General features: G+C 36.3%; 1 protein-coding gene across 25 annotated transcripts in view; it reads left to right on the forward strand.

Moving 5' to 3' along the window:
* Nucleotides 1–12882, forward strand: part of MAP2K5 (mitogen-activated protein kinase kinase 5) — a 279080-nt gene that overhangs the window by 107571 nt on the left and 158627 nt on the right. For 15 of the 25 annotated variants that reach the window (XR_013520769.1, XR_013520770.1, XM_054239383.2 and 12 more), the window contains 3 exons: nucleotides 961–1014; nucleotides 6123–6184; nucleotides 12506–12554. The exons of 1 other annotated variant lie outside the window; for it this stretch is intronic. Coding sequence is in view for 21 of the 24 variants with exons in the window: in XM_054239383.2 (XP_054095358.1) it covers nucleotides 961–1014; nucleotides 6123–6184; nucleotides 12506–12554 (165 nt within the window). In the remaining 3 variants the exon portion in view is untranslated. The remainder of the gene's footprint in view (nucleotides 1–960; nucleotides 1015–6122; nucleotides 6185–12505; nucleotides 12555–12882) is intronic. 9 more of the 25 variants (XR_013520771.1, XM_078333472.1, XM_078333475.1 and 6 more) reach the window with 1 other exon arrangement.

The following is a 12882-nucleotide window of genomic DNA, read 5'->3' on the forward strand; positions in this document are numbered from 1 at the left end:
CTACCATCCATCTCCAGGACTCTTTTTGTCTTGCAAAACTGAAACTCTATACCTATTAAATAAGAACTCCTCATTCACTCCACCTCCCAGCCCCTGGCAAACAACGTTATACTCTGTCTCTATTAATTTGACTACTCTAGGTACCTCATATGATTGGAGGCACACAGTATTTGTCTTTTTGTGTCCGGCTTATTTCATTTTGTATTATGTCCTTAAGGTTCATCCATCTTGTAGCATGTGTCAGAATTTTCTTCCTTTTAAAAGCTGCATAATATTTGTGGTTAGTTTTTTTTTTATTACTAACTCCATCTCTTTACTATTTATATACAGGTTTAGTCAGATTTTTTATTTTTTCTTGGTTTAGTTTTGGTGGTTTGTGTTTTTCTCGGAATTCATCTATTTTATCAAGGTTATCTAATTTATTGGTACATAGTTGTTCCAAAAATTCTCTTATAATCCTTTTTATTTCTGCAAACTTGGTAGTCGTGTTCTCTCTTCTATTCCAGGTTTTAGTTACTTGAGTCTCCTCACTTATTTTCTTGGTCAGTGTAGCTAAAAGTTTGTCAGTTTCTCTGTTTTTTTTTAAAAAAAAAAAAAAAAAAAAAAAAGTTTTTTTTCATTTAAATTGAAACCAACTTGTGGTTTCATTGATTTTCGCTATTGTTTTTTCTATTGTCTATTTTGTTTATGTCTCCTTTAATTTTATTATTTCATTTTTTCTGCTTTTGAGTTTAGTTTTAACTTGATGTTCTCTATTTGTTTAAGGTAGAAAGTTAGGATGCTGATTTGAGATCTTTCTTTTTATTTAATGTAGGTTATAAATTTTCCTCTAAGCAGTGCTTTAGTTGCATCCTAGAAGTTTTGGTATGTTGTGTTTTTATTTTCATTAATCTTAAAGTATTTTCTATTTTTCTGTGACAGAAATCTCTTGTGATTTCTTTCCGACCCATTTTTATTTAGGTATATGTTGCTTAATTTCCACATATGTGCATTTGAGAAGAATGTATTCTGTTGGTAAGTGAAGTACCCTTTACATGTCAGTTAATTCTGATTGGTTTATAATACTGCTTAGTATTTTCTTACTAATCTTTTGTTTAGTTTTGTCCATTTTTTAAAGTGAGGTATTGAAGTCTCAAAAACTAATATTTTTGAGTTGTCTATTTCTCCTTTCAGTTCTTTCAGTTTATGTTTCATATATTTTGGCACTCTGTTGTTAGGTGCATGCATGTTTATAATTGTTATAGCTTCTTGGTGGATTGATCCTTTTATCATTAGAAAATGTGTTTGTCTCTAGTAACAACATTTAACAAAAAGTATCTAAAAGTCTATTTTTTCCACTAGTATAGTCACTCCAGCTCCCTGTTGATTACTGTTTAAATGGTATATCATTTTCCATCATTTTTTAACCTGTTTGTGTCTTTAAATATAAAGCACCTCTGTTGTAGACAGCATGTAGTTGGATCATTTTTTTAAATAATTAACTCTGCCAATCTCTTATTTAATTAGAATGCTTAAACCATTTACATTTATTTAATTACTAGCAAGGTGAGATTTATATCCCCATTCTATTTGTTTTCTATAAGTCATGCCTTTCATGTTCTCCTGTTATTGCTTTCTTTTATGTCAAATAGATATTTTCTAATATACCATTTAAATTCCCCATGGTTTCTTTTACTCTATTTTTTTGAGTTATAGTCTTAATGTTGCCCTAGGTATTACAATTAACTTCTTAACTTACAATAATTTAATTCAGATTAGTACTAACTTTATTTTAATCGTATACAAAAACTTTACTTCTATATAGCTCAATTTCTTCTCATCTCTTCTATGCTATTATTGTCATATAAGTGACATTCTTACATATTGTGTATCTAACACAAATTTAAAATTATGCAATTGTCTCTTAAATCATATAGGAGAACAGAAGAGATACAAACAAAACATACATTTATCCTGTCTTTTATATTTACGTATGCAGTTACCTTTACCAGTGTTCTTTATTTCTTCACATGGATCTGAGACTTTTATGTTCAGTCTAAAGTTCCTTTAGTCTGAAAGACTGTATTTCATTTCTTGGAGGGTAGGTCAACTATTGATTGATTCTCAATATTCTGAGATAAATTTCCCAGTTTATTTGAGAGTGTCTTAATTTATCCTTTGGTTTCATAGAATAGTTTTTTGCTGGATATAGAATTTTTGGTTTATAGTCTTCTTTCAGTTGTTCAAATATGTCATTCTCCTGCCTCTGACCTTTGTGGTTTCTGATGTATAATCAGCTCTTGATCTTTTTGAGGATTTTTTTTTTTTTTTTTTTTGTAATTGACATGTCACCTATCTTGCTGCTTTCAAGATTTTCTTTTATCTTTGGCTATAGATAATTTGATAATAATGTATGGATCTCTTTGAGTTTTTCCTATGTGAAGTATATTGAGCTTCTTGGATGTATAGATTCACTTTTTAAAACTAAATTTAAGAAGTTTGGGGTCATTATTTCCTCAGATATTCTTTCTGCTCCTTCCCTTTTCTCTTCTGTTTCTCATCTCCCATTATGCATACGTTTGTATGCTGGATAGTATTCTACAGGTCTCTGAGAATGTGTTCATTTGTCTTCATTTTCTTTTGTTTTCATCATCAGACAGGATCATCTCAGTTGACCTTTACCTCCCTTGATCATTTCTTCTGCTTTCTCTAATACACTGTTGATCCTCTCTAATAAATTTTCACTTATTATACATTTCAACTTCAGAATTTCTATTTGGTTACTTCTGGGAACAAAGAGAAGTGACAGGTCGCAGGGAACAAACCAGTAACCTTGGAATCTCAAGCAAAAAGTTCAAACTACCAAGCCACAAATGAATGAGTTTCTAAATGCCTTGAATAACACCATCTCAGCTAAAATTAAATTCTGGCAATGTATGTCTTCGTATCACATTGCATGAGACTTTTTAAACTGCAGAAAGTTCACATGTGATTCTCAAGCTATGTTACATCATGAGGAAAGCTTTTAAATCTTTTTTTTTTTTTTCTTTTGAGGCAATATCTCACTCTGTTACCCAGGCTGGAGTGCAGTGATGCAACCTGCTCATTGCAGCCTTCGTCTTTCAGATTCAAATGATTCTCCTGCCTCAGCCTCCTAAGTAACTGGGTCTACAAGCGTGTGCCACCATGCCCAGCTAATTTTTGTATTTTTGGTAGAGACAAGGTTTTGCCATGTTTCCTAGGCTGGTCTCAAACTCCTGACCTCACATGATTCACATGCCTTGGCCTCCCAAAGTGCTGGGATTGAAGGTGAGAGACACTGTGCCCAGCCACCTTTTAAATCTCTAACTTATGAAACTTCAAAGGTTCAGGTCTTCTCTGAGCTCTGCTATCGGTTGACTCGGGCTTTACCTAGAACATTCACATTGCTGGGACTGTTTTCCCTGCCTGTCAAAGTTGCTGGAATGATATATTTTTTTGAGATGGAGTCTTACTCTTGTTGCCCAGGCTGGAGTGCAGTGGCGCGATCTCAGCTTACTGCAACCTCCTCCTCCTGGGTTCAAGCAATTCTCCTGCCTTAGCAGGAGTAGCTGAGATTACAGGTGCCCACCACCACACTCGGCTAATTTTTGTATTTTTAGTAGAGATGGGGTTTCACTGTATTTGCCAGGCTGGTCTCGAACACCTAAACTCAGGTGATCCACCTGCCTTGGACTCCCAAAGTGCTGGGATTACAGGCGTGAGCCACCACGCCTGGCCGGACTGATCTTTAACATCGTTTCCTGCACTAATGTTTGATAGGTCCAAGAGCTGCATTTTTGGATAGACCTGTAGGATAGAATAAAACAGGGAAAAATTCAACCAACCCCCTGCCACTTTTAGCCTGATACGAATTAACTGAAATGCAGAAAAAGAACTCACAGAAACTTTTTTTTTTTTTTTTGAGGCAGAGTCTCACTCTATGTCCCAGGCTGGAGTGCGGTAGCATGCTCTGGGCTTACTGTAACCTCTGCTGCCTGGGTTGAAGCAGTTCTCCTGCCACAGCCTCCTGAGTAGCTGAGATTACAGGTGCCTGCCACTGTGCCCTGCTAATTTTTGTATTTTTAGTAGAAACAGGCTTTCACCGTCTTGGCCAGGCTGGTCTTGAACTTCTGACCTCGTGATCCACCCACCTTGGCTTCCCAAAGTGCTGAGATTACAGGCATGAGCCACCGCGCCTGGCCAAGGAACTCTTAATTCTGAGTGGATCTGCTGCATTATTTTTTCACCTATGACATTTATCTCTAATGGACATGAAAAGACAAGATGAATCAGTGATGTCATGGAGCCAGCTGTGTAAAGATTTAGCCATATGGGGCTGGGCACAGTGGCTCACACCTGTAATTCCAGCATGTTGGGAGGCTGAGGCAGGCGGATCATGAGGTCAGGAGTTCGAGACCAGCCTGGCCAACAGAGTGAAACCCCATCTCTACTAAAAATGCAAAAATTAGCCAGGCATAGTGGTAAGCACCTGTAATCCCCCACTCAGGAGGCTGAGGCAGGAGAATTGCTTGAACACAGGAGGCAGAGGTTGTGGTGAGCCAAGATCTCACCACTGTACTCCAGCCTGGGCAACAGAGGGAGACTCTATCTCAAAAAAAGGAAAAAAAACATTTAGCCATATGGATAGTTAAGAAAAGTGGGTCTAACTGAGGTTAAAAACCAATGAACTACCTCAAAATGAGATTCCTTTCTGGCTTCTTCTACTGATAATGGTGGTCAAGTAATCTTTGTTTTTTTGGGGTTAGCTTGTTGAAACCATTGTCCATTTAGTCAAATAAGCCCTGATTTATATCCTTTGTAGAAATAAATGCCCTCTTAGAAGTTGTTACTGGTACATGTGGATGAGTTTTCACCTCCTAGTTTTGAGCCAGTCAGATCATTCACTTCATAAGGGATTGGTCCAATAAGCTCCATTTGTCAGTCTTCCAAATGCCAGCATGTAAAGCTTGATCTTTTTTATTTTGTTTATCCTTGCTACTGCCAATTTATGTGAAAGATCAATGAGAACATAAAATGTTTTTCTGCAGTATTTTCACTTTTATTGCATCTATAATGAAAATGTCATTTTAGTCAATATGGATGGTTCAGTTCATAGCAGAAGTGTCTTTTTTCCGTTATCTTCCCAGTAGCGCCCAGAGCCAGAGTGTAACGTTTACTTACACTGTGGTTTCCTAGTTTCTTGTTCAAATCTGGAAACTACAAGCCAAGGGTAACTAAGAGGGATCATTTTTCTCTATCTGCTTTAAATAAGATAAATGAAACGCCAGTAGCCACATATATATGCATGTGTCTATATGTGTATATATGTGTACTTGCATGCATATAGGTTTATATATGCATTCACTATTTTTACAGAGAAAAATAATATTTTCTCTGATGTTCAGTTTTATAAAAACTTGACATGAAAATATTCACATTTGCATTTCAAAAGAATGACATACTTCATGTTTAGTACCTTACGAGGCATACTTATAGGTCAACCAGTAATACAGTGTTAAATATGAATTTTAGCCTCTGATAGGAAAAAATATTTGTCAAATACTCTAATAATTTTTTATAGAACTGAAAGACTGATATACTTCAATTTGACTCTTAAAGGTTATTACATATTATTAAAACAGATCTCATAATCATATCATTAAGGAGCGAAGTAGTGGTTCTCTGCATGTATTCTAGCTTTTGTTGGGTTAATATGAAAAATTCTATCATAGTACCCTGGTTTACATTTGAGAAAAACTGTTACAAAAGGCAGGCACCTAAATGTCATTATCCATGTTGATCTTGATAATTTTGTGTATGTATTTTAGTTTACATAAGGTGTAGTTTCTTAGCTGGCCCTTGGCTAGTTTCTTTCAATTTTTCACAATTTTTCAATTGTGACTATACACTTAGAAATAAAATGGAATTATCCAGTTATACTTCATGAGGAAGTATGATTATGTTATAGGTAACATGGGACTAAAAACAAGTTTCTACTACACATCCAGTGTGTGGTGCAGGAAGGGTGGAAACATGTTCTCACAGTGCGTGCACAGAGGAGGAGCCCAGTGCACTGCTCTGGTAGTTTCATTTGTGGTAACATGGCACGTTTGTCTCTACAGGGGGATCTTTGGATGTATATAGGAAAATCCCAGAACATGTCCTTGGAAGAATTGCAGTAGCAGTGAGTATATGGCTTCAGTGTTAGAAAATATGAATGTTTTAATCCTTCTAATCAAGCACATTCTTCTTATATTCTCAGAATGTTTTTTCTTGTTCTTCAATCTCAGTTGGCTGCCAAGACCTTCTTAACTGTTCTGTTCTTTCTTCTTTTCATAGACCACCCCACCCGCTATCACAACATAGTCACACGCTTATGAACTCCAGCCTGTTCATGTGTTTGCAGGGACCTTGGTGTTCTTGTTGACTCATAAAATGTCCAAATTCTTCTTCAAAAAAAAAAACAAAAAAAACTGCTTTTTTTGTGTTTTTACATTTTGTAGTTGTAGGCATGATTCACAAATATTTAAAAGTCTGAGTTATTAAAGCAGTCTATGTAAAGACTTTTTGCAGTTTTTTTATGTTCTTGGTTTTTCATTTTTTCATCAACTACATCTAGAAATTTATTCCTTTTGTGATTTAAAGCAGTTTCCCCATATTCCTCTATTTTCTATATGCACTAATATATTGATGAAATATATCAACTAAACTAACATTACTATAATGTTCTCCTAAGTTCCAAATTTCACATTGAGAATAATGTAGGTTAAACAGTGTCTGAGAGAAGTCATGGGTGGTGTAATAGTAAACAATTGCTAAACTAAAAGCACTCTAACGTCGGTGGTTTAATGCAGAACAAAGTGATTGTACCATGTACCATTTAATTAAATGGCTGATTTTCACATTCATTATACATCAAAATGACAACTCAAATTCTTTAATCCAACATGGACACTTATTTAGTCTTAGTTCATTGTAATTCACAGCTTTCCTTTTTTCTTCCTAATTGTTAGTGTGAACTGCCCTGGGTGATGAGAACTTTCTTTTCTGATGCTGTCGCTCTAAGTTGCTTCTCATCTACATGTGTAGGTAGATTCATATGAAATTTGAGTACTTGAATCACTATTTTAGATGAAAAATATGTTTCGTTTCCTGTTCTAATCTCAGGAGAGATTGATTGCTTTGCGGCTTTTGGCAGTTCTTGGCTGTAAAGTTTAATAACATGTACAATAAAGGGCAAAAAAAGGCAAGGATACCAGTTGAAAAAGAAGAAAAGTATAAAAGTTCTGTATACTCAATTATCTATGGAACTTGGCAAAAATAGAAATCTGCCGTCTTCAGTAGAGAAACATATTCTTCGTGAACTCCATAAATCTTACCTCCCTCTTGTTTGGGGCATCCACACAAGGCCACTCATCTTTTTGATTCCACTGGAGTAGGAAGACTGTTGAAGTGAATAGAGTCAGCAGAAAAAATAATTCAGCGTCAAATACAGGGCTTGCCTATTAAGTGAATGGAAATATGACACACATTATTTTAGTGAAAGGCATTAAAGTAAGTGCTATTCCACAGGATTGATATTTGCCCTTTTTTAAATTAAGGCTTTCCCCCTAAATATGTGTCTCATTTCTCCAGCTTTTGTGGCTCATCAGGTCATAGTAATGAAAACTTCTTATAGCTGGAGGGGAAGAAATGCTTTTGATAATTTTGCTCTTTGTCTGCCACTTTTAATAAATTCTGCTGGAACCTACGTTTGTATAATGCCTCCAAACTGTGTTTTTTTAAATATGTAATCTGAGTAGGCTACAAATTTGTATTATCATTTGTTGCAGCTGACAAACAGCAAATTGGCCCATGGCTAAGACCTGACCCCAGGAGGTTTGTACAAGTCAGAGTAAGACTAACGAATTGATCAGCTGTCGGTTATGACGTGTAAACTAAACAGTCTGACTGTGTTCCCAGTGTCCCTGGTTATCTCTCTTAAAGTGTACTGAAGATGGCATCAACATCTCTTCCTTGAGTTTCTTCATTGAGGCCAAGAAAGCACATGGATGCTGTTGCCAAGGCAAAAGTAGCAGAATCAGAAAGAGAGAGTAGGGAAATAGGTGTCCATTGAACGATTCCTGTGCCAATCACCATTGCATGCTTTCTATGCAAATACTATGCCATTTAGCCATTACAGCCACCATGTAAAGTGTAGATTATTGAACATATTCTGTGCATATGCAAGATGAGGTTTAGAAAAGTTAACCAGGTTGCCCAGAGTTACAATCTAATTAGTCAGTACACATTTGAACACAGGGCTATCTGATACCAGACCCCTTGCTTTCTCAGTGTGTTTTCCTGACAGAATGAGAAGAGAGAAAAAAAAAAATAGAGGCAGGAGTGAAAGAAAGAGCTAGGCTAAAATATAAAAAGGGAGACTTATTGAGAGAATAATGGAGCAACACATGCAATTGCTTCAGATTATTTTCATATCTTTAGGTACCTCTCTTTTCCCAAATTAACTTTATTTTCCAGGGTCTAATAATCTGACATGCAAGGCAGGTTCATAGGTCCAAGGTTCATTATAGTATGGACCTCTGTTGGCCTCTGTGTTATGTTATTAAAATTTCCTCTTGTGAAATGTATGGTAAGAGAGCATTTTTTTTAACCCAAAGAAATTTATATATAGCTGATTTCAGCCTTCCAACTTGCCCAGTAGTTTTTCTCTTCTATCCATTCGAATCTGGTCTTCTGTAAAGAGGAGTACCTTTCTGCCTTTCCCTGCCACCTAATACATTCTATTTTTCTTCTCATTTCTGAAGCAGTGACACTGTGTACTGTATTTTGAGTGCTAATGTTGATTGACGTTGTCCCTGAAAGGATGTGCACTTGACATGTCAAGGAGCGAGTGATTGACAACAGATACAAGGACTTTTAGTGTCAAGGCTTTGTCAAGTCATTGTTGTGAAACCCAGCGTACTGAATACCAATAATATCCTTTAGATTTTCAGTTCACGGATTTCTAGCTCCTTTTTCACCAGAATTTAGATGTTTCTAAGGAAAAGTGTAGAATATTTTGTCGAAGAATATTTTCATTTTGAATCTCTAACAAAATGTAAAATTTTAGCAAATATTATAAAATCAGTATTTGTTTTACTTTTTGCTACCCGACAGTTCGAATATATTGGATTGCCTTTCCCTACATGTTTTCTGAAAATTCATTTTGTATAGAACCAGTTTTTAGTGGTGAGCTGTGTTTAATGGATAGGTTTTATAATATTCAACTAAGCTTCTAAGTTGAAAATTTTAACCCTACTTCCTCAGAATGGAGAAGATGATTACCCCCATGCTAAATAAGATGACTTCCTCCTGTTACTCAAAGAGAAAATTGTTTTCATTATGGATGTTAATTTTTATAAACATTTAAAGAAATATTTTTATGTTTCCTTCTGTGATAAAATTATCTTATTAATATTTTGATATTTTCTTTTTGTGTTAACTGTCCAGAACACATGTGTTTTATTGTAATGCCAATTATTTCCAAACTCTGGAAGAAGTCATTTGTTATAAAAACGTATGTTGTTCTCTTAGAATAGACAAACATGTACTGGAATTGATGAATCTATGTTAGCAAATCTTTCAGGAGTACATTGCACCCTATGAGAACAATTAAAATAAGTTAACCTCTGCTCAGTATTCATTGATACAGATTTTGTCTTCTAGATCTTTAGTATTTGGATATTGGCTTTCTCCCATTGCATTTCTTTCCTTCCTTCCCTCCCTCCCTCCTTCCCTCCCTCCTTCCCTCCTTCCTTCCCTCCTTCCCTCCCTCCTTCCCTCCCTCCTTCCCTCCCTCCTTCCTTCCCTCCTTCCCTCCTTCCTTCCTTTTCTTTCCTTTTTTTCCTTTCTTTCTTCTCACTCTGTTACCCAGGCTGGAGTGCAGTGTTGCAATCTTGGCTCACTACAACCTTTGCATCCTGGGTTCAGGCAATTCTCCTGCCTCAGCCTCCCTAGTAGCTGGGATTACAGGCATGCGCCACCACGCCCAGCTAATTTTTTGTATTTTTAGTAAAGACAGGGTTTCACCATGTTAGCCACGATGATGTCAATCTTCTGACCTCGTGATCCACCCACCTCGTCCTCCCAAAGTGCTGGGATTACAGACATGAGCCACCGTGCCCAGCCTGCATTTTTTATTTTACAGTTGCTCTTAAGCTTCCTTGATCAACTAGAATCCTTGCATATTTATCCCCTAACCCTCTTTTTACCATTTTCAAGATACGTAAATCACTCAGTTACTTCTCATGGTAATGGTAGGTTTTCTTGTTCTTATATTCCTGACTCACCCAGAATTCTCTATAATGATGGATATTTTTAAATTCTTACAGTAAATTTTGACTAACGGTGATTCGTTCAGTGTATCTTGTATCTATGAATAATCAACCTTGAAATTTCTAAGTTCACACTCATGCATTGACTCATATAGGGTCAGTGGTTATGAATAAAACGTGCATTTCCTTTCATAGCTATTTATACGTAAAGATTTTTAAAGTTATTAATGGCAACGACTGATTAAATTTTCCACATAGTAGGTAGAACTTATAACCCATGTACTTAGGGTCATGGAAACATCTTTGTTTCAGTATCTCATTTGACTGATGATTCTTAACTCAGGCTATGAAAGTGACAGATGCAAATCTAATTCAGATGTTTTTATTTTCTCATTTTATTTTCTTAATCTGCCCTTTCAGTACTGTGCCTTGTCAACATATATGCTTTGCACCAGCCAGACTGGCTTGTGAGGACCATCTTGACATACTTTGTTCTTTCCTACCCCCAATATACTTTATAAATTTTGGGGAAACTTTTTATTTTGAGATTGTTTTGAACTTATAGAAAAGATGTGAGACTAATACAAAAAATTCCCACAGATGATGCTTCATCCATATTCCCCAGTTGTTAACAGTTTACCACATTTGGTTAAAAATCTATATACAAATTTTTTCCTGAAACATTTGAGAATAAGTTACAGAGACCACAGCGTTTATCCCAAAATATGTTAGGTATCTATTTCCTAAGAACAAAGACATTATCTTATGTAATCACTGATTAAAATTGGGAAACTAGTATGGATATAATACTATTATCTACTCAATAGCCCTTATTCAAATTTCACCAGTTGTTCAGTAGTACCCTCTATAGACCAAAGGAAAAAAATTCTGCTCTACTTCCAGTCTAGGATTATTCGCTGCCTGCCTCTCTAACACCTCAGCGTTTCCTTGTCTTTCATGACTTTGACATGTTGGAGAGTATACTGCCCCAACACTTTGATTGTATATTTTTACCTTGACCTAAACACTTCCTTCCCTTTTTTCATTTAAGTTAAATTCGTTACTCAAGAGGCAACACGTTAGTAAGCCTTTCTGACTACCAATAGGAAAAGCAGTTTCTATTCTACCCACTGCCTTATTTCATTAGTTAACTTTTAAAAAAATGTCTCTTCAGGCCAGGCACCGTGACTCCCACCTGTGGTTCCAGAGATTTGGGAGGCCGAGGCAGATGGATCCCTTAAGTCTAGGAGTTCAAAACCAGCCTGGATAACAAAACGAAATCATATCCCTTCAAAAAATATTTTTAAATTAACAAGGTATAATGGTGTGCACCTGTAGTCCCACCTACTCAGGAGGCTGAGGCGGGAGGATTGTTTGATCCCAGGAGTTTGAAGTTACAGTGTGCTATGACTGCACCACTGCACTCCAGCCTGGGCAACAGAGTGAGATCCTGCCTCAGAAAAAAAGTCTCTCCTTGGTCATAAGTGTCATGACTTCAAAGAAGGTTTTACACACAGAAATACAGAAAATTAAGAAAGCCATTGTCCCTTTTTCCTGTCTCTCTCCTTGCCTGGCTTAGCATCATTATGAATTTAGCATATATACTTCCAGATCATTTTATATACACGTGTACTTATTTCTTTCTTTTGGAGTACCGTATCCTCAGAACAGTATGAGCACATTAAAGGAAGAAACCTGTGGCTTTAACATTTGGTGTTCCCTCAGAGCCTCACACAGAAATGAGAGATGTTCAGTAAATGCTTATTGGTTGACAGAGTTTTAAAGGAAAAGTTAGGCTGCATGTGGTGGTTTGCGCCTGTAACCCTAGCACTTTGGGAGGCCAAGGCAGGAGGATCACTTAAGCCCAGGAGTTCAAGACCAGCTTAGGCAACATTAATGAGATCCCTGTTTCTACCAAAAAAAAAAAAAAAAAGAAGAAGAAATTATCCGGGCATGGTGGTACACACCTGTGGTCCCATCTACTCAGGCAGCTGAGGTGGGAGAATTGCTTGAGCCCACGAGGTCAAGGCTACAGTGAGCAGTGATTGTATCCCACAGCACTTCAGCCTAGGTGACAGGGCAAGACCCTGTCTCAAAAAAAAAAAAAGAAGTTGATATATTTAAATATGGAAAGTTTCTTATAAAAACCATAATTGATAATTGTACTGTTTTCTTTTTCCTAAATTTAGGTTGTTAAAGGCCTTACTTATTTGTGGAGTTTAAAGATTTTACATAGAGGTATGTGCTGGGCTTATAAGCTTGGACTTAATTTGGGGTGGGGGTGGGTTTCTCAAGATACCTTGATTTTTAAAGGGAGTAAGTGTTCTAACATTTAAAGCAGCTGATATATCTGGTAGTCAAAAAGATGACTGCTTTATAAATATTATTTTTCTTGTTTTCTCCATCAACTGCTCTCATTTAGATTATAAACTTGGTAGTATGTTTTTGTGAATCACCTTTGTCAAACTTGTAAAAAGATATTTCATAGTATTTGAAGCCGACAAGATCTTGTTTGTCTTACTTAACCCTTGTTAATGCAAAACCTTCACTTTCTGTACAATTACAT

This window comes from Callithrix jacchus, chromosome 8 (assembly GCF_049354715.1).
Source record: "Callithrix jacchus isolate 240 chromosome 8, calJac240_pri, whole genome shotgun sequence".
Taxonomy (NCBI): Eukaryota; Metazoa; Chordata; class Mammalia; order Primates; family Cebidae; genus Callithrix; species Callithrix jacchus.